The sequence below is a fragment of the Rhinatrema bivittatum genome, chromosome 18 (genome assembly GCF_901001135.1).
Source record: "Rhinatrema bivittatum chromosome 18, aRhiBiv1.1, whole genome shotgun sequence".
Classification (NCBI taxonomy): Eukaryota; Metazoa; Chordata; class Amphibia; order Gymnophiona; family Rhinatrematidae; genus Rhinatrema; species Rhinatrema bivittatum.
In genome coordinates this window covers 36656862-36676746 of record NC_042632.1, presented here as the reverse complement: position 1 = coordinate 36676746, position 19885 = coordinate 36656862, and the positions used below count along the sequence as shown (strand labels likewise).

The 19885-nt window shown below is 45.2% G+C and overlaps 2 protein-coding genes across 4 annotated transcripts in view; one reads left to right on the top strand and one right to left on the bottom strand.

Annotated features, from left to right (window-relative positions):
* Window positions 1–2830, top strand: part of CCDC69 (coiled-coil domain containing 69) — a 49164-nt gene extending 46334 nt beyond the window's left edge. Inside the window, exon 10 of the mRNA XM_029583442.1 lies at window positions 609–2830. Within this exon, the coding sequence (XP_029439302.1) occupies window positions 609–783 (175 nt within the window). The 3' untranslated portion in view covers window positions 784–2830. The remainder of the gene's footprint in view (window positions 1–608) is intronic.
* Window positions 2724–19860, bottom strand: LOC115080021 (platelet-derived growth factor receptor-like protein). Of its 3 annotated transcripts, none has more exons than XM_029584032.1 (6): window positions 19755–19860; window positions 10711–11047; window positions 10340–10491; window positions 9141–9434; window positions 7668–7807; window positions 2724–3843 (listed from the first exon to the last, which is right to left on the bottom strand). In XM_029584032.1, the coding sequence occupies exons 1-6, from the start codon at window positions 19843–19845 to the stop codon at window positions 3619–3621; spliced, it is 1239 nt and encodes a 412-aa protein (XP_029439892.1). In that variant the 5' UTR covers window positions 19846–19860; the 3' UTR covers window positions 2724–3618. The 3 variants fall into 3 exon arrangements, with proteins under 3 accessions (XP_029439892.1, XP_029439893.1, XP_029439891.1); XM_029584033.1 differs by lacking the exon at window positions 19755–19860 and adding an exon at window positions 14099–14234; XM_029584031.1 differs by lacking the exon at window positions 19755–19860 and adding an exon at window positions 13308–13537.
* Window positions 19861–19885: the final 25 nt, after the last annotated feature.

The following is a 19885-nucleotide window of genomic DNA, read 5'->3' as shown; positions in this document are numbered from 1 at the left end:
TTTCCCTACATCATGGCCTCAACCCAAGACTGAAAAATGCTGTAGGTTAGTTCCAGGACAATGCCTTCTTTTGGGGCTGTTTAATCTTATTTACAACATACAGATGATAAAATAGAATACAAGCTTTGCAACCATCTGACATTGATTGGCACCTCACTTTCAGAGTCGCCAACTGAATGTACAATATGAGGTTATTTTCCAGAACACACTTTGTACATATAAAGTCTACATTATAAACCATCTGTCAATGAAGGGCACTTAACTACTAAGACCTTCCAATGGATGCATCAATGTATAGTACCATCCATAATTAGTTCCATTATCAAAGGAGTCCAAAACCATTTTGAAACCAGTTTAAAACTGATTATCTTAGCATAGATATAAAACTGGTTTCCAATGCATTTATAGATGAACTTAAAATAGAATTTTACAAAGTGTATCCAGACTGGATGTAAGAAGAGTTGCAGTGCTACAGTAGTTTAGTATTACTATGGCACTGACCGTACGAGTCCGACTTTGGTATATGCTGTGCAGTCATTGGGCTGGACCTATACCTCAGCCATCCCTTTTCCCCCAACCCAGGCTGACTCTGTGATTTTGCTTTGTAGGCAACTATCCAAAGAGTTGCTGGCTACCCAGGAAACCTTAGAGAAGGAGATGCATTTGCGACAGCAACTCCACCATGAGAAAGAGCAGCTGCTCTACCGGGTTCTAGATGGCGACCCATCTCCTACCTTCTCCGTCTCCACTGTTACTCCAGACGTGTCGTTCATCGTGACGTAGAACTCCTGGACTGAAGGGGAAAGAAGGTGGCAAGCAAGGAGAGAAAGAAACAGAAATCATGGATGGTTGCTTTCTACCATCCTTCGATGCCACCCTTCCCAGACTTGCTCCGAACGGCAATGGGACTCATTTCTTGGCCAAATATGTACTGAAACGTGAGGATGAACCGCTGTGAATAGGCCACTACGCAATATAGCAGTGCGGGAGCAATCAGCACTGATATGGTCTTTATGTTCTCTTTTGACTTCTTTCACATTTGGTACCAAAAATTTAACTATTTGTTGTCTAGCAACTGATTTATATAGAGTTCTATGGAATTTTGAAAAATGTTTAGATTTTTAGGGGTCAAACATGGCAGGAAGAGGCATTCAAGTTATTGTAAGACCTATCACAATGTTGACTTGGCACCAAAGATACAACTTAAAACTAAAGATATGGCTTATTTTATTCTAAAGAGCTTTTTGGAGGTTACCAATGACTTCAGGTCATTAGAGAATAAATCTGTTCTCCTCCAGGTCTTTTTCTGGTGCACACAGAGATTTGGAGTGGTGCTTGGAAAGGAAGAATCAGATTTTAAGACCTCAGCTGCCCCCCCACAGCAGGATCAGAGACTTTATTAATTTGCCTGGCCTCCATCCTCATGGCAGGCGGGCTAAGTTAGAATTTTTAAAAAGAGGTTTAGAGGCATATTGTGTAGATGTTTGAAAACCCCCATCATTTTTGCTGTGAGAGTTTTCCACCTCTCTTCTCCTGCACCAAACATTGTTTCCTTCTGTTTTCAGGATGATGTCCTAGGCATAGGAAGGGCATTGTCAAACGTTATTTACCCGTATAAATGGCTACTTATCTGGGTAAAAGGGCTATTGGAAAATTGCTCACCCTACATGTGGGTGAAATTGTAAACCTTGTTCTGCAAGAGGCATGGAGCGAAGGCGTTCCCAGGGGCAGAGCTGGGGCAGGGAACGTTGCAATGCATGTAGTTTGGGATTTTCCAAACCCTGCGCACTTTGATTTTTGCCAGAGAAAGCAGGTAGAAATGTCTGTGAGTATTCCCCATCAGTTTGCAAAGAGAAAGTCAATGCTTGCTTCCCTTGTGAGAACTGGTGCAAAGTCTGCAGGTTAAAAACGCTCGAGGAGTGGACATTGTGGGGGAACGCAGAGTTTTGAAAATTGTCTCCTTAGGGGGCAATGCCATTTCTTCAGCCTGTGTCTCGGTGCCTGACCTTCTAGTGGGAATAGCTGTATAGTCGCTCTGCGTCCTTTGCTTTCATTAGTGCCAGCTACAGACCAGAACACCTCAACCCCTACCTTTCGTCACAAAACATTGCAACAAAAATTATCATAAAGAATTGACAGGTTTTGTTTATAGACTTCTGCCAAAGTTTGCTTTCAGTAACTTTGCAGGTTTTCTTATTCCTGTCTTGTGTGGTTTTATTTTTTATATAGGATGAATTTTAGTGCTTGTGAATGTGGATGTAGCCCCCAGTGGTGTCCCACATAGTTCCACAGCCCCCAGCCTCCTCTCAGCAGTCATCTCAGACTTGGGCAGGGGAGATTGCGATGTACAGGGACTAACCTGAGAATGCTCAGCTCATTTCATTTGTGACCCAAACCAGGTTTCCCCCAGATGAAGAAAGCTTGCATTCCACCCTACTACATGTTCCCGGCACTTAGTCTCAGCTCCTCCTTATCCTCTTTGTACAGTGCTTCTCACATTGGGTAGAGAATATATTTTGCATGCATATAAATGGACAGCAGCTTGGTTATTAAACTGACATGAACGGTGCGCACTGCAAAGACCAGCACGGTGAGTGACAGCTCTGTCCACTGACGCACATGAGCACTTTCTGTTAAGTAGTATGAAGGATATTGCAGGGAGGTGTTCTGGTGCCAAGAAAACCAAATATTCCTTCCGTATATCCAGTGTTAGTATTTGTGGGGATGGGGGTGTATGAGAAACGAGACAAATGCCAAAACATGCAAAAGGTAACAAGTCTACCATGCTATTCTGGAAGGAGCTGCATAAAAAATACAGTATTTAACTTGTTTTTTTGCTGTGGGTGTGTGTAATATTTCTGTGTCCACAGGTTCTGTCCCTTCCCTTACCAGTTTGTGCATGTTATCTGCAAGACTTGCAATTGAACTATTGCTCAATAAGCAACTGGTAGAAATTAAGTTTCAATAGATGAGGCCCTATAGCAAAGTGACTCCTGACCATACCCAAATACAGTCAGCTATTGCTTAGTGTTCCTAAATGGCTTCAGTGCTCTCACCCTCATAGATATTAGACTGTTCTAATATAACGGTTAAAGTATATCTTTATGTGGGGTATCTCACAGGATATCGTGCTGTAGACACCGCAAGGGAGAGAACATATCGCTATAAATTGCTTAGCTACAAGACCCTAGATGGGAGGATCAGATTGGTCTGTCCCCTTTGACATGGAGCTATGTGGTCATCCTAATCACAGGTCAGTGTGACTGCACAAAGCTGTATACAGAAAGGGTTCCTGGAAAAAAAGAGCCCTGCCCCTTCCAGCTACCACCCTCCAGCTGATGAAATAAACATCAATGAAGCTTGGGATTTATGATTTAAATAATTCTCAATAATAATTCTCATTTTTATACTGCTATGAGACATAGGCAGTGCTGTACAATGGTGATATGCATTCAGGTACGAAATATCCCTGTCCCAAAGAGCTTACAAGCTAAGTGAGTGCCTGAGGAGATGGGAAATAAAATGATCTGCCCAAGATACAAGGAGTGTCAGTGAGCATGAAGATCAGATATTTGGGAGACATTCTGATGGACTCTAGCCTTGTGCAAAAGGTACTGGTCATCTGCTGAACTGTGCTCTCCTCTTAAGCAAATTTGGTGGCCTCACAGTAACGCGGGTGGAGACAGACGTTGTGCCCTGGAGGTTCTGGGCATTGCAAGTGTATGTCCCCTCATCCACAGCACGGACCTCATCCACATAGAGCATGCTCTGGGACTCTTGTTGCACCTGTCCGCCTCGACGCACCAGGTCTGTGCTCTCACGGACGTAGGGAGGACGTCCCATCTAGAGAGACGGAGAAGAAGAAGAAGAAAATTAGCCTCTAACCACACACTCGGGCCTTTATAACAACAATTCCCATTTTAAGGTTCAATTAGAAACACGGACATTTTCTCACCCTAATATTGTGGGACAAATATCCCCAAACTGCAGTGCCGGCTGGGAATATTGTGTACAAGTGTCAAACAATGTAAATTAACCCAACTATTATTGTCCATTGTTTTCACAGCCAACCCAATCAACATGTTATAAGTAACGGAACAATAGAAGGCTGACATAGTGAATCCTCTGATAATGGTGAGTGTAGATCACTGAATGAATGTCAGTCAACTGGAGCTTGCTGGAATCACTCAAGCCTCCCAACTGTCTTATTCCAGCAAAATTAATCTCCATGCATGCAGCTTTCTGGGCAAAGCCATTTGTTGTCCCATCATATCTGTAGGGGGACCTGCACCTTCTCTTTTTAGTGATTTATGCTTGTTACCATTTGAACACCTGGCTTAAGGGAACCTTGTCTTTCTGCGCTCAGCTGGTGGTTCTTGTGCCAAACGTGTGTGCGTGTAACATTTTTACACAGTAAGGGGCAAATGAGTTTCTTTGAAATGAAAAGGGAAAGAAAAATATTGGGGATGGGCTGGGCTCACATATGAAGAAAGGCTAAACAGGTTTGGGCTCTTCCACTCGAAGAAGAGATGAACGAGAGGTGATGCGATAGAGGTCTGCACAATTAAGTGTGGTGTGGAACGAGCTAATAGAATGCCCGAGGATGTGGTTGACACTAGTAATATGGCTGGGTTTAAAAAAGATTTGAACAAGGTTCTGGAGGATTGGTCCTTTAACAGTTATCAGCCAGATAGCACTAAGTGTCTCCACCTCTTGTTTTTGGGCATGAGCAGTATGGAAAGAACTTTCCTATTGAAATCTTCCAGGTACTTCCAACTGACCTGGACTGACCACTGGATAATGGGCTCAATGGACAATTAAACTGACCGAGCTTGGTACTTAACAGTTTTATATTCCTATGTTTATTCTTAAAGCCATTGCAGACGGAGGGATCAGGAGAAAGACCTGAGCAAACCCTTACCATCAGAATCTGCTCTGGTAAAGAGCAGGGCTGCTTCTTCTATTAGGAAAATGAGGTGGTCATCTAGGGCACTAAAATGTGTGTGTGTGTGTGTGGGGGGGGGGTTACCCGCAAAAACCTCCAGGTGCTGCCTACCCACTTTTTAAGGCTTCACATGAGAAAAGTGAATAAGAACATAAGAACATGCCATACTGGGTCAGACCAAGGGTCCATCAAGCCCAGCATCCTGTTTCCAACAGAGGCCAAAACCAGGCCAAAAGAACCTGGCAAGTTCCCAAAAACTAAGTCTATTCCATGTTACCATTGCTAGTAATAGCAGTGGCTATTCTCTAAGTCAACGTGATTAATAGCAGATAATGGACTTCTCCTCCAAGAACTTATCCAAACCTTTTTTAAACAAAGCTACACAAACTGCACTAACTACATCCTCTGGCAACAAATTCCAGAGTTTAATTGTGCGTTGAGTAAAAAAGAACTTTCTCCGATTAGTTTTAAATGTGCCCCATGCTAACTTCATGGAGTGCTCCCTAGTCTTTCTATTATCTGAAAGAGTAAATAACCGATTCACATCTACCCGTTTTAGACCTATGAAGAATGAGCATGTCAGAAATGGGATTCAAACCCACAACTCCATTGGGAGACTAGAACACAGAGAAGAAGAAACAAGTTCAGCACCATAGACCACTCGACCATTATGACAACTGATTAGATGTGGAGACAGAAAGGAAGCAGGGTGGGTGGGGGATTTGTGGGTACTGGGCAGGTGAGGATGGAGTGGTGTGAGAGAGGATTCTGGTCAAGCAGGTTCTAGAGAGAGAGGATACTGGGATCCACAAAAAGGGGGCAAAACAACTGGACTGCTGCTGCTGTGAAGGGGAGGAAGAGGAGAATGCTGGGAAGGGGCAGGAGAGATGCTGTGTATGGGTGTAGAGAGGCGGAATGCTGGGCACTGTGGGTAGGGGGAAAACGGAGGGGATGCAGGACTTGACAGAAGCTGAGAACACAGTGAGAGGTGGATGCTGTTCTAGGCAAGTGTGTAACAGGGAGGGCATGAGACTGAAGGGGTGACATCAGTTGTCTGTGAGTTGCCCTAGGAATGAGTAGCCTAACTAGAAGAGGCAAAGCCACAAAGTTGGTGGTAGAAGGGCTTCCACGTCTGCCAGTGAGTTCCACCGCAGGTTGAACACTCAGGTGTGGCTAGTCAGCAAGGCATGAGAAATGGGGGTAGCTCGAAATACAAACAAGGAGTGAGAAACCTGGAGCAGAATGGGAAGCTGGAGCATACTAGGAAACCAGGACATGAGGAGCTTAAGGAGGAATGCTAAAGGCAGAAACCGGAGAAGACAAAGTCTGAATCCAGGCAACAAAGAAGAGCCAGAGTATGAGGACCAGGAAGCAGGACCAAGCTCCGGCAACTGACTGATGGAAAGCTTGAGTGTAAAAACAGATTGAGGCAGGAAACATGATGGTCGCTGGGAGGGGGAATTGAGGGGCACAGAGCTGGGAGGACAGGATAGATAGTGCAAGCAGCTCATAGTGCCGCTTGGAGGCTGACGTCTACAATGGATCCTCACTGTAGGTTTGCCTAGGGCATCTATCACTCTTGTCCCAGCCCCGGTGAAGCGTAAGCTGTCCCAGACACTGTGCTTGTCGCCTGTGCCCCAGCCACAAGAGCGCTCAACCAGCTAGCTCTGCCCTGCCTTGATGTTAATAGTGACAGATCTTAAAGCCAATGCCAGCTGAGGCAGCAGATCACCTCCAAGGAAACAATTAAAAAAAAGAAAGAGTCACCCCTTTGAAAGCACCAGCGGTTCTGGGTATGAGGTTTTCTCCAGATTTTTAGTGACTTATAAAATCTTATATTTTGCTAATTTCCAATATAAATTGATCAAAGTGGATCACAATAAAACATAATATTCAGTAACAAAATAAAACAACTATTAAAATACTGCAAAATTAAAATTCAGTTTCTAATCGTTACCAAATACCTGCCTAAAATACAAAGCCTTTAACTTCTTCTTAAGCTTAATGTATTCTACCTCCCCCTCGCTCTCTGCTGGTGAAGCATTCCACAATAAGGGTCCGGCATAGGAGCAAATTCTGGGCTTTGATTCCTGCAATCTATATTTTACAAAAGAGGGGATTACTAATAAGAGCTGATTTGTGGAACGCAACTGGCGAGAAGAACAATAAGGCTCAAGCTTTTTGGCCTGAGGGCTCAGGTATTGCTTAGTGCGACTCTTAGAGTAGCTTAGCATACTGCTGCTGTATTTTATTGTTTTGGGGGTCTGTAGTTAGGTTGGGATGATGGGAGGGAGCTTTGTGATTTCTTTTGGGTGGGAGAGTATTTAATTGTTTCGGGCCCTACTTACTAAGAATTTTTGTATAGACACAAAATAGGAGAAAACCTTTAGTAAAATGACCCCCACTGATTCTCTGGGCTGAACCACAGTGGCGCTTCCAGTGGCCACCCAGAATACAGCTGTATGCACTGCGTGTGCAGGGAACCCGAGTGTTTGGGAGTAATAAGACTGTCATGGTTTCTTCATTTCCGGCAGCTGTCATGCAAGTTCTATCTTTGACTTTCGAGTGCATGAAAACCCTTTTACACTCTCGGCAAACGTGCTCCATAATTTGTCTCCATAGTTTGGATCCCAACTGGCCTTTCTGACAAAGTTGTTCTCCCTTTCTGTGCCTGTAGGAAACCCCTTGTTAAATCAGGCACTGCGTCCCGTACATCCAGTACCTGCTGCCCTGGATAATCCCAGGTAAAATCAACATTGATCTCTGGCTCTCCGAGAACGGTGCAGGTCACGATGAAGTTATCTCCAATGTGGATGGAGCTTTCAGAGGCTTTAATTGTAGCCTTGGGGGCAGATGAAGGATCTGCAGGAGAAAGGAAAAAACGAGTTAGGAAACCATAAAACCACATCAGATTTGAGTCTGGGAAAGGCAAATACAGTATATTGAAGTTACGCAGTAACCATTCACCACTAGAAATCTGAGATCATATCCACTAATTCCAGGGGAGCAATGGGGTCAAGTATAAAATGGCATGAAATATTTAGCAGGGGGTGATGTACATAATAAATAGCACATACTGTCATAGAGGACAAAAAGCAGAAAATGGCAATAGCAGGCAGTGACACACAGAAATGTCAGGGTATACATGGAATAGCAACTATTTTCTATTTAGCTCTATAGAGTCCATAGTGATGTATATGTAAATGAATCAGGGTTTTAGAGATTGACAGAGACGTATGTTGAAGTGAAAGTAAAACCATTACTGAAGTTATATATATGCTATAGAATTATCTATGGCTGGGAGTGCATTATATGTTTGAATAGCCTGTTGTAAGCTTGTTACATTGTGTCACAGTACTGTAAGTATAGTAATGACATTTGTGTTAGCTAAAGTATCAAGGATGCATAATTCTCCAATATTCATTTCATTTACTATTTATATACTACCCAATCAGCCTACAGCCTGCCCAGAGTGGTGTACAACAACACACACAAATACAAATTCCAGCATAAAAACATAAAGCAATAATAAAAAAAAAAATAGCCAAATTCCTTCCAAACCTTCTCCTACTCCACACCATCTTCCAAACTCTAAGTCCTGCCATAAGAACTGCCATATCCTAATTATTCCCAACCAGACTACTTACCCCCAATTCATGATGAGCCAACCAGCCTTATTATGGAAGCCAACTCCCCTCCAAATCACTCATCAGAAAATGGCCAAATTTTAACTTTTTTCTGAACATCATAGATTCTAACCTAACATCCAAGGGGGATGAATTCCACTATTCTGAGTTGCCTACAGAGAACGCTCGTTTACGAAGCAAAACGCTATGCATCTCCATCTTAGTAGGTATTTGCAACAAGGCACCCTGGGATGAAGGAAGAGTGCAACCGAGTATACCACTCAATTAAGCTCCGTAAATACCCTGCTTCTCATCCTTCATAACCCAAAAGAGCAGAGGCATGAGTTTAAATTGCATACTCTCTTTCAAAGGCAGCCAGTAAAGTCTGCATAAGGGATCTGCACTATAGCTGCAAGGTTGGTCATAAATCATTCTGGCTGCCATGTTCTATCTTTAGTATGTTTCAACGTTATATGATAATATAGGTTTGAATGCATGTATAAAGTATGTTACATATTAGTGTGAGTATGTGAGAGCCCGGTGTGCGTTGCAGAGGAAAAGCCACTTACAATTGACATAAATAAGCATGTATTTGGTGGAGATCTGACGCAGGCCATTGAGTTCTGCCATGCAGAACAGAGACCCAGCATACAAAGGCCTGGGGCGGTAGATGATAAATCCTTTCTTCACATCAAAGGAGATCTCCACCCCATTGACGGGGACCTCTTCGGGCGGGAACTCACGGTGCAACGTCACCTTGGCCAGAGGGTTGGTGACCTGGCATGGCAGGCGGGTGGGTTGGTTTGTCCGCATCTGTACCACTTCGTAGTAATCCTCAGTAGGCACAAAGAGATCCTGGGGGTCTGTGGCAAGAAGAGGAAAGGAGAGGTTGGCTATTACTTCCACACCTACAGTGTTTGCTTATCATCATTCTTGGGAAACAGAGAAAAGGCATTAGGGTCCAGATGAAAGTAATTGCATGAATTTAGAGGTTTTGATTACATCATAAGCCATGGGACCAGAGTTATTTGTCTCCAGGACTCCATTATCTTCTCAGCCAAACTGCTCAGAACTGAATGGGCCTTTAGCATAAAATACAATTTTTTGTATAACAGTTGTTTTGCTTTTTCGATCCTTGTCTCACCCCAGACTTCCCATCTCTTTTCTTCTGTTGCTTGGCCCTTTCGAGCCCTCATTTCCTTTTCTCTCTCTAATCCCTTTCCAGGCCTCCCATCTTGTTCCTTCTTTCCTCACTCATCCATTTTCCCTCTGTCTTACTCTTTCACAGCCCCCCTCTTCCCAGTCCTTCCTTCCTGTCTCCCACTTCTGCTCTCTCTTCCTCCCTAGTCTCCTGAGGCCAATGTTTGTCGCTTTCCTGGGAAATCGAGAGCTGCGTTATTATAAGGGGACTTCATAGTGCTGGGAGATTCATGCAGGGGTGCAAGTGCCTATAGTGCTGTGTTAAACTGGAAGCAGCAGAATTTCATAATTCATGAGGATACATGTTCCAAAAAACAGGAATGGCCAAAAGACATTCATCTAAACCCTAGGTCACTTGGCAGCTCTGGTCGTACTCAGCTCATAACTTGTTCCAAATGTCCCTCAGATTATACTTCCAGCTTGTTCTGACCTTCTGCTTTAACCAGTGGAGAAAGCAAAGATTTTTACTTGGTTTTCGGTTTTTCTTTTTTACGATTATTACGACTTCAATAAATTAGACAGCAGAATGCAGATCCTTCCACTTCTCAACTACATATCCAAGTCCAACCTGTGAAAAATATGAAGGTTTTGCCAATCCTGTCCTGTCCCTCCTGGCAGTTGCCGCCTTTGCACTGGTACGAGCCACAGCTGTACTCGCCGGTGTCAGCAGCAGTCGAATTTACCACCATCAGCTGACTGTGCTTGTCGAAGTGTTTGATTCTGGGGGGGAAAAAAAAAAGCAAGAATAGCATGCATACAGTATGACTGCTCGAAGACCAAGAAAGGTCAGGTAGCTTTGTCTATCGGGGGTGGGTTTAACTTCACTTCGCAGTTGTGCTAAAGATGTGAGAAGGGGAAGGGGAAGCAGGGAAATATGGAGATCTCAGAGAATCTATCCCGTCCAATCACTCAGTGGAACGAAACGAACGCATCGTTTACCTGAGCCTGCCCTCGTCGTCCTCCAGCAGGTAGGCAGGGTATCTCCAGCCAACAGAGCGACCCTTGCAGCGCAGTTCCAGCGTCTCGCCGGCTCGCGCTGTCACCGTGTCGCCCGCCTGCTGGAAATGGCCTCCCTGCAGCACCCGGGTCAGGGTCGTTTCCGCTCGGTGCCCCTGACCGGCAGCGAGACTTGCTTTTCCTATGGGCTTAGCCTTTGGGGCTGACTTTTTGGGTTTTTTGCTTTCAGCCCTTTGTGGTTTAAGAGCAGCTGCCCTGGACTCCTGTGGTAACTTCTTCACTTTGATTCTGGAGGGTTTCTCTTTATCCTCACATTCAACTGCAGCAGAAAAGGCAAAACGTCTTACAGTATATGGCCTCAGTGAAAGAGATGGATTGGTTAAAGCTTAGACCTGGGAATTTGTGTTGGGCGTCGGAATTCCTTGGTTTTCTTTGTCTTTTACCAAATTGTGCCTTAGTTTTTTTCAGCTATAATAATACAAATTCTGATTTTTAGCTTCCCTAGCCAAAGAATGTTTAATGCAACTTACAACATTATTAGAATTCAAGTGGAATAAGTCTCTTCCCCAGAGAGCTTACAATCTTAAGTCCTGGATGCACTAAGCTGCAATGATTTTTAGCGGGAGTGGTCCCACTATCATGGGGGGGGGGGGGGGAGTGTAGCCGTGATTGGGCCCCTCCCCCAAAAACACATCCCTGTGCTGTTTTGTCTCATGGCAAAACAATGCGGCAGGAAAAAACAATGCGGCATGGCCCCTTTATGTACAATGACAGCCCCCTAAATACAGGGCCTCCATCACCTCAAAGGGCCATCCTAAACAAAAAGAAAAGGTGGCAAAATGATAGCCCATGTTTGGGAGTGAAACCTGACCCCCTCCTCTCTCTGGGGCAAGAAGACTCCATCAACCAAAACAAATGTATTAGTAAGTGGTTGTGCGACAACGGGCCTTCCTTCCCCTAACCCAATTACCAAGCAGGCCATTATGGTCAAAGGAACCTCCATCTCCCCCTTATACAACACAAAATATCCAATAGTCCCCACCCCCATTAAGACCTCCCCCACCACCCAAAATGTAAAAAAAACCAAACCTTGTTGATCTATAATGGTCCCCATTCCCCCTCTCCCCTGATCCTCCAAGTCCTAAAGAATCATTAATTTCTATTGGGGAGACCTTCCCCCACCCCCTGACACTACTCCCACCCAGCCCCCCAGTACCTCCAAATCACAATATCCATCAAGAGAAAGGGCCTGGGGCACTCCCTAACCCTAGGCCTGGTTGTAGCCATTTTTCAAAATGGCGCCAACCTGACCTTGCCCCAGTCACATTAATTTTTCCTAATCCCTTTTCTATTCTTTATGGGATTCAGTGCTGATACTGTATGCAAAACCCATTTCCGGGTTTTCTGACTGTATGGATGGCTCAGTGTGGATTGCCATCATAGGCTCCATGCTGAGAAGCATAAAACCTGTTCTGAGCAGGGCCGGTGTATCCCAAAAGGTGAACTAGGTGGTCATCTATTGTGCCAGCCATTAGGAGATGGCAAAGAACAGCCATGTGGGGCTGCAAGCGGAGCCCTTCCCACTCATGGCCGAGAGGAGTAGAGACTTGGCGGGCCCCGAGCAGAGCCTATCCCGCTCGCGGCCAAGATGAGTAAAGATTCGATGGGCCACAAGCAGCGCCCATCCTGCTCGCAGCTGAGAAAAGCCGAGACTCGGCAGGCTATGAGCAGCGGCCATCCTGCTGATGGATGAAAAAGCAGGCAACAAGCGGCGCCTCTGTGTGTGTGTGTGTGTGTGTGTGTGTGTGTGAGTGAGAGGGATTGTGTGTGTACGAGAGAGCAATGGTGTTAGTGAGAGAGGTGCGTGTGTGAATGAGACAAGGAACCTAAGTGTGTGTGTAAGGGGAGGGGGGGTCCTGTCTGAGTGAATGAGGTTGGGGCTGGAGCTGGGGCACCTAATATCTTTGCACAAGCCCTGGCTCTGAGATTTCCCTGATTCCATGTGACACAAAATCTTCCCAGATGTTCTTCCTTACCTTGGTATCTCAGATCAGATGTTACACAGGAAAATGGGAGAAAAGTCTTAGTATCGCTGAACTAGTGTTGCTGTAGAGATAGGAGAAAGGACTTGAATCCTGATCTGTACCTGTTTATCGTATTCTAGATGAAGCCTTGAGATCTTACCTTATAAAGCCCATCAACTTCATTTCGGCTGCAATTCTGCTTGCTGCTCTAACCCCAGGCACCCACAACGCCCTACAATTCACTTCAGCACCTGGCAGTCCAGCTCAAAATGTTCTGAAAACTCTGGTAATGTGCCTTAACCCCGACCTGTGACCCTCTCCGCTGGGCCCCATTGCACTGCCACTGATCACTATGGGATCGAGCAGCAATATTCAGTCTCCAAGCCCTGCCCCATCCTCCCCCCCCCCCCCCCCCACCGATTCAGGCCATTTTTCAGGAAAGACCTATAATTCTTCCAGATTGCGCACTGAGTTTGCGATACGGAAAGTCCTTCGCCACAGCTTGGGTTGAGATCAACAAGGCTCGTGCCAAGCCACTTACCCGGGCAAACTCACCTGGTCGAAAACCGTGCCCTCCCCAAATGCGGCTAAAAGCCCACCCGGGGCTCGCCACGCGTGCACGCTCAGCTGCATTAACAAAGGCGCGTTTGGATCGGGGAGGGGGAGGGCAAATAATAACGCTCATGCATGACATCTTCAAAAGCGCATACTACTGGGTTCCCCTCCCCCTCCTCATCTGTCCGCACACAGAAAAGCGAGGAAGCTTTACAGCAGGCACCGTTCCCCTTTGCAACTGGCTGGAGAGCTTGAAAAGTGCTCCCTCTAACCCGATCACATTACGATTCAGGCATCCAGGGGTAAAAGCTCCCTGACACATGCCCTGCTTGTATCATCAGTCCATTTTTGTGGTGTCTGCTCCTTGACACAAAAAAAAAAAGAGAAGAGAAGAGAAACAGTTGAAATTAGGGGATGCCAATGGGGTTGGGGGGAGTTAATTCCTATTTGGTTTCCTGGCTGAGTATTCAGATGTTCTGTTTTTGGCCCAGACAGAATTGTGGCCCAAAGGTTGCGGTGACAGGACCCATGAATGACAGGACAGCTGATTTCCAACGCTGCAGCTCCAGAGACTCGGCTGAGGGGTCCCAGGAGGAGACTCTGGCTGCAGATGCCATGATCGGCCCACTGCACTCCAACAAAGACCCTCCTTGTGCGCCAACGGGATGGAATGTGCCTAGCTGGGCAGATCAGGAAAGAAAATCTCCATTTGTCGGAGAAAATATGGTGAGGGGTGTGTCTGAGGAAGCAGAAAGACAAAAAAAAAGAGACGATGAAAGAAAAAGACTTACCTAAGATTAAAAGGAGAAGGCTGGACAGCCACACAAGAAGGAACACCTTGAAATTCATGCTGGGATGATCCAGACCCCCACCCAAACAATGCTGCTGAATTGAAGGTGTCGGATGCTGGAGGTACTAATGGTGGTGTCACGGTGTCAGAAAGGGAGGGCGCAAAGAGGGTGGAGGAGGAGAGCAAGGGAAGCACTGGAATTTAAGGGATTTATTTCATTTTGTTTTTCCTTTGGTCCTCTTTAAACAAAACTCCTTTCACACTAGAGTGCTTTCACGTTCAGCTGCCTCTTGAGCAGCTCAATGGAGTAATTGAGGCTTTGGGGGGGGTCTGTCAGTCACGTTGGGATTCAGGTTACACAAGCTTCACTCCACCCGCAAGGGCTTCCAGACCAAGGCACTCTATGGGCTTTTAGGTTTATGGGCGAGCTGGCAGAGCGAGTACCTGGGATTGGACGGGGTCTGGATAGGGGCGGTTTTACATTTATGTTCTGCGGTTTCGTCTAGTTTTCTCCTTTAATCCCCTTAGCATGCTTTCCAGTCTTCCCACTTGAATGCTGGGCTCAATTTGCTGATGCCACTGCAAGCGGATAAACCTAGACGAGTCCAATCCAGTGCGGATATTCTTAAACGCATTCTGCTGTAATGATCATCCCCAGGATTTGTCAATAGGCACCAATTATGGGGCCGATGCAATATTTGTGCGCAGAAAATTGACACTTAGTGTTGAGCGCCCGTTTTCCTATCGCTCGCCCAGCCACCTCTCCTGGGCGCACAATGCAATATTTAGAATAGGGGTCACGCAAAAAAGGAGGCACTAGGGAAAATTTGTGTATCCCTAGTGCCTCCTCGGTATCGGGTGCACAGGAGAGGTGGCTGTTAAGCGGGTTGGGAAAACGGATGCTCAAACTATGAATGTCTGTTTTCTCCTGCTATTGGCATAGACACACACAAGATACATGACCTGGACCGTGTATCTTGTGTGTGTCTGTTGGGCGTCCAAATTTTTTATTTTTTTTTTTGCAAAACTTTTTTTTTTTTTTAACTAAATCTGCTTTATTTGGCTTCTCCTACTTAGTATCACTACAGTACTATTAGGAGGACTCACAGAAAGCAGGATTTTTCTTTTTTCTCAAGTGTGGCATAAAATTTGCCACGCCGCAATGAGCGCAGTGGTTGTCTGGGAAATCTTTGGCATCACGGGGATTGGTTAATAGCCACATCTACATGGAATTTACATGTGATGAGTGCTGTTAGCTACACAGTGACTTGGAAGCGCTAATCCCCATATCGAGTCAGGGGTTATGGACATTTCCAAAGCGCACGTCCAATCGCGTGTTAAACCGTGCACAGTATTGCATCGGCCCCTATGTCTTTGCCTGGGGCAGTAAACATTTAGGGGCAGCAGGCTGGCTAAGGTTTGCTGCCTTCCAGCTCTTCTGAAGCTCGTTCAGCAGAGAACAGTCCTCTGCTGCCCTGAAACAGCCCCCTTACAGGAGATCAGCAGGTGAAAGCACCAACAGGCCGATGCAATAAGATGTGCAAAAAAAAAAAAAAGGTGTATCCAAAGTGGGTGCCATTTTTTTCAACGCGCACACATCCACCTCTCCTGGGCGCGCGATGCTATATTTTAATGAGCTGCACGTTCCCCCTCAGCCACCCCACTTGCCCCTTTGTCAGCTGATTGGGACAGTGGGGAACAACCAGGGTAGCCAGCATGCAACACCTCCCACTCATGCTGGGTAAGACTAAATCGTGCCTCCGGGTGGTTAGGGGACCGTGATCGCTCCCGCCACCCGGCGATCCAGGAAGGCATCTGGCTTACCCGCCTCCTCCAGGGGGACATTTCCCCAGGACATCCTGGCAAATGATATCGGGCCGATGCAAGCTTTCTCCTGCCCGCCTGTCAGGGAAGCAGTGGGGCGGCCCTGGCCTCTAGTTTGGTGCCGAGGGTGGGCAGCGGTGATGATGATGAAGCTGCGTCAGGGAGAGAAGCGGAAGCAGCACGTTCAGCTCCTGGCAGCCTCCTGTGTAGGAGGAACCACAGATAAATTTGTTTTTTCATGAGCCCTTGATGCAGGGCAAGACTTAACACCAGCTCCGGGCTGGCATTAATTCTTGCATGCTAAAACGTGTGCAAAGGGCTCACATATTTTTTTTTTGCACTGGGGAAAAAGCTAATAGTCTCATCTACATGGCATTTACATGCAACGAGTGCTATAAGTTACGAGTGTGTTTGGACGCATATTTTGGAGCACTAATTCCCTTTTTGCGTCAGGGGTTAGCCTAGCGCATCCAAAGCATGCATCCAACCAGTGTGCCAGGCCAAGCGCACGATATTGCATTGGCCTAGGAGGCAGTAAAATCCTAAACCCGTCTCTGGTAATAACTTTGCATAAAATGAGACTGCATCAACCTGCCTCAGATTGATAGCCGCACCAGTGCAACAGCCGGTTTTCCATCCTGAGTTCTGGGGCTTCACATTTTATTCTTCCTGGTTCTGTTCCTGGATTCGATAGCAACCAAGAGCAGAACTAATGAGCATGGCCAGGCAAAGATGGTGATTCCGTTCATGCTCCTCTGGCCAGCTGCTGCAGAGAAAAAAAGTTGAGCATCACTAGCATTGCGGTACCTGAAGCCAGCTCTAGTGAGCACCGCGTGCATTTCCACTGGGAATTTGTCTTACTAGCTCAACCACAGGAAGCTAGCTCCAGGTCATAAGAAACAAGCTCATCCAGTCCTGGCAGGGATTTGTAGCAGGCCTACAAGCCCAGGCTTGCAATAAAGTAAAACCAGGACTGGATGAGCTTGTTCCTCTTGACATGGAGTGAGCACAGAAAACACTGGCAGCATTAAGTCTGACAGAGTGGGGAGAGGGAGAAAGGTAAATAGGAGAAATACAAGAATGCTTTTGATGCACTGCGATACTACCTCCGGCACATAGACAGTGCTTAGTAGAATGATTCATGGTGACAAAGAGATTGATCCAGTCACGTTTATTACATGGACATAGATATTACATTATCCAGTCTATCGATGATATGGACTTTGAGTTTGGAACTTTTTCAAGAAACTGGTGAATGTGGCAAGGGGGGTACCCAAGATAGCCCCTGCGCACAGATGCTTTTCCTCAAGGTCTGTTTAAACATGGCAGGCAGTTGCCATTTTCTCTAAGAAAAGCAAGCCCTCAGACCCCTATATGCAAAGGGGCAGAACCAAGACTAGCTCAGTCTATCCCTTCTGAGCTGGAATCGTCTGGTCATACTAACTCATCACCCACCAACACAGCTGACTGTCGCATGCATTCCTGTATCATAACTGGGCAGACAAAAAGTAATTGTCCAAGGCAGGGTACAGGGCTGCGATGGGACCCAATGAGCTCCAGAGGGAGTGAAGGGGCGAGAGGGCATCAAGGAAATTTAAAAAAAAAAACAAAAAACCCTAATCTAAAAAAAAATACAAATTAAATCTACAACAAAAAAATCTGAAAAAAATTAAAGTTGAAAAATGTTTAATCAGGCTCCAAATGCTTAGAGCAGGGGTGAGCAAACCTTTTGAGCCTGGGCTCTCTTCCAGTCATACAATTGGTTGAACCCCCCCCCCCCCCCACCCCAAGATGGGTTACAGTGTGTTTATAAATAAATATATATATATATATATATATATATATACACATACATACAAATATATATATACTATAGCACCCCTGATCTAGCATATACATATTTAGGTCAAGTCTTGGGTCAGATGGTTTTTGGTACAGTCTCATATGAGGCTGCACAGAAACATCCACAGAAAACCCACAACTTCACACCTGCAATGTGTTCACCATAATGCAGAGAGCCACACACACAATCCCATAGCCACAGTTACATTAACAAGTGCACAGCTGGCACCAGAACACACTAGGGCAGTCACAGCCTTCCTATGCCACACAAGCACAGGGAATGGGGCACCTGCAGAGCAGCACACTTTCAAAGTGTTTTTGTTGAAAGCATTTGGTAAATAAATAAAATGTAAAATTAAAATGCTTTAACAGCTCCACAACTGACACAATATATCCATGTTCACAGAGTCATCTATTGCGTACACACATGTGTTCCCAGCTTCATAAGACTGCATAATACAGTAGTATCCAACTATATTTAGGGACCTTTCTTTCCAACTTATATTTTATTTTTCCTGGGAACTTACCAGTGTTTGTTAAGAGAGCAAAAACGGGAGAAGTCAGTGGAAAGAAACGATATGCCAGATTGTTCAGGTAAATATAATTTTTGTTCTAGTAATCAACACTGAAAAATTCTTGAGAAAACTAAAATAAAAACTGCAGAGGTCCCTGACTATACTTCAGCACATACAAGAGAGAAGTCCATGCAGAAACCGATGTATAAACACCCATCAATATTACAAACAGAAAAATATGAAGACTCCTGTATGATAGTACAGTGTATAGAATGGATTACACACCTATAGCATGCAAGAGGAAACAGGAGGAGAATTAAAGGGAATAATAGAGACTGAGCAAACCAGATAGGTTAAGAATGTAATCAAAAAATTCAGGGTGGAATGGAGGTGCTGAGGAATGATAAGGAATTTTTAAGAGAAATGTGGCACATTTAAAACTAATCAGAGAAAGTTCTTTTTCACTCAATGCACAATTAAACTCTGGAGTTTGCTGCCAGAGGATGTGGTTAGTGCAGTTAGTATAGCTGTGTTTAAAAAAGAATTGGATAAGTTCTTGGAGGAGAAGTCCATTACCTGCTATTAATTAAGTTGACTTAGAAATTAGCCACTGCTATTACTAGCAACAGTAACATGGAATAGACTTAGTTTTTGGGTACTTGCCAGGTTCTTATGGCCTGGATTGGCCACTGTTGGAAACAGGATGCTGGGCTTGATGGACCCTTGGTCTGACCCAGTATGGCATGCTCTTAAGGTTCATCAGGGATTTTCATCCCGTTAGCACCAACTTTGTTGTCTCCCTGTCTATTCCTCCAAGCCAGGGTCAAACCCACAGACCTTAGAGCACAGATTGCACTGCTGCAGACACACAAGTCACCGTCAAACAGCCTTTTCATCCTACTATATATTGTAATGAGAAGAGCAACAGGCTCCTATCCTGGAGGGACAGTAAGCGGGTCCAAACTAAAAAGTTGTCAAACTATCCCAAGGTGAAACAGCAGGGGGCATATTTCAACCCAGAACAAACAAACAAATCGGGGAGGAAGGCACATTGGCCGCCCTTTTCATCCTACTCTGATAATATCAAATGCAGGACTACAAAACCCAGAATTCTTGGATAGAAAAACAAAAAAAAAAAACAAACCAGGATAGACTCACTGTGTCCCTGATGGACTGGAAATAGTTGACAAAGTATCATAAACCATATATTATATGATGTAAAAGAATTCCTGAAAAGAGTGTAGTAATATACTTTTCAAATAGCTTTATTTATTTATTGCAACATTTATATTCTGCAATATCCATAGTTCTACATGGAGGAGAAATACAACAATCATACAAGTAAGAAATTAAGCAAGAAACCTCAGAAAATAGACAAGAACCACTACTGAACTACGAGCTCCTTAGGCTGCCAAAGCAGACTGGTTATACATCCCACACCAGACTGATTGGGCTTGAGTAATGCTGAGACCTCACCTGAAAGCAAGTCCAGTTGATCACTGACTGATGAGTAGAGGGTGTGCCACAAGGATGAATGAAAGGGATCTGGAGATTGATTGAGCCCCATGCTTGCCTGCCCCTAAAAAGGTGACCTATAAAAGTCAGCC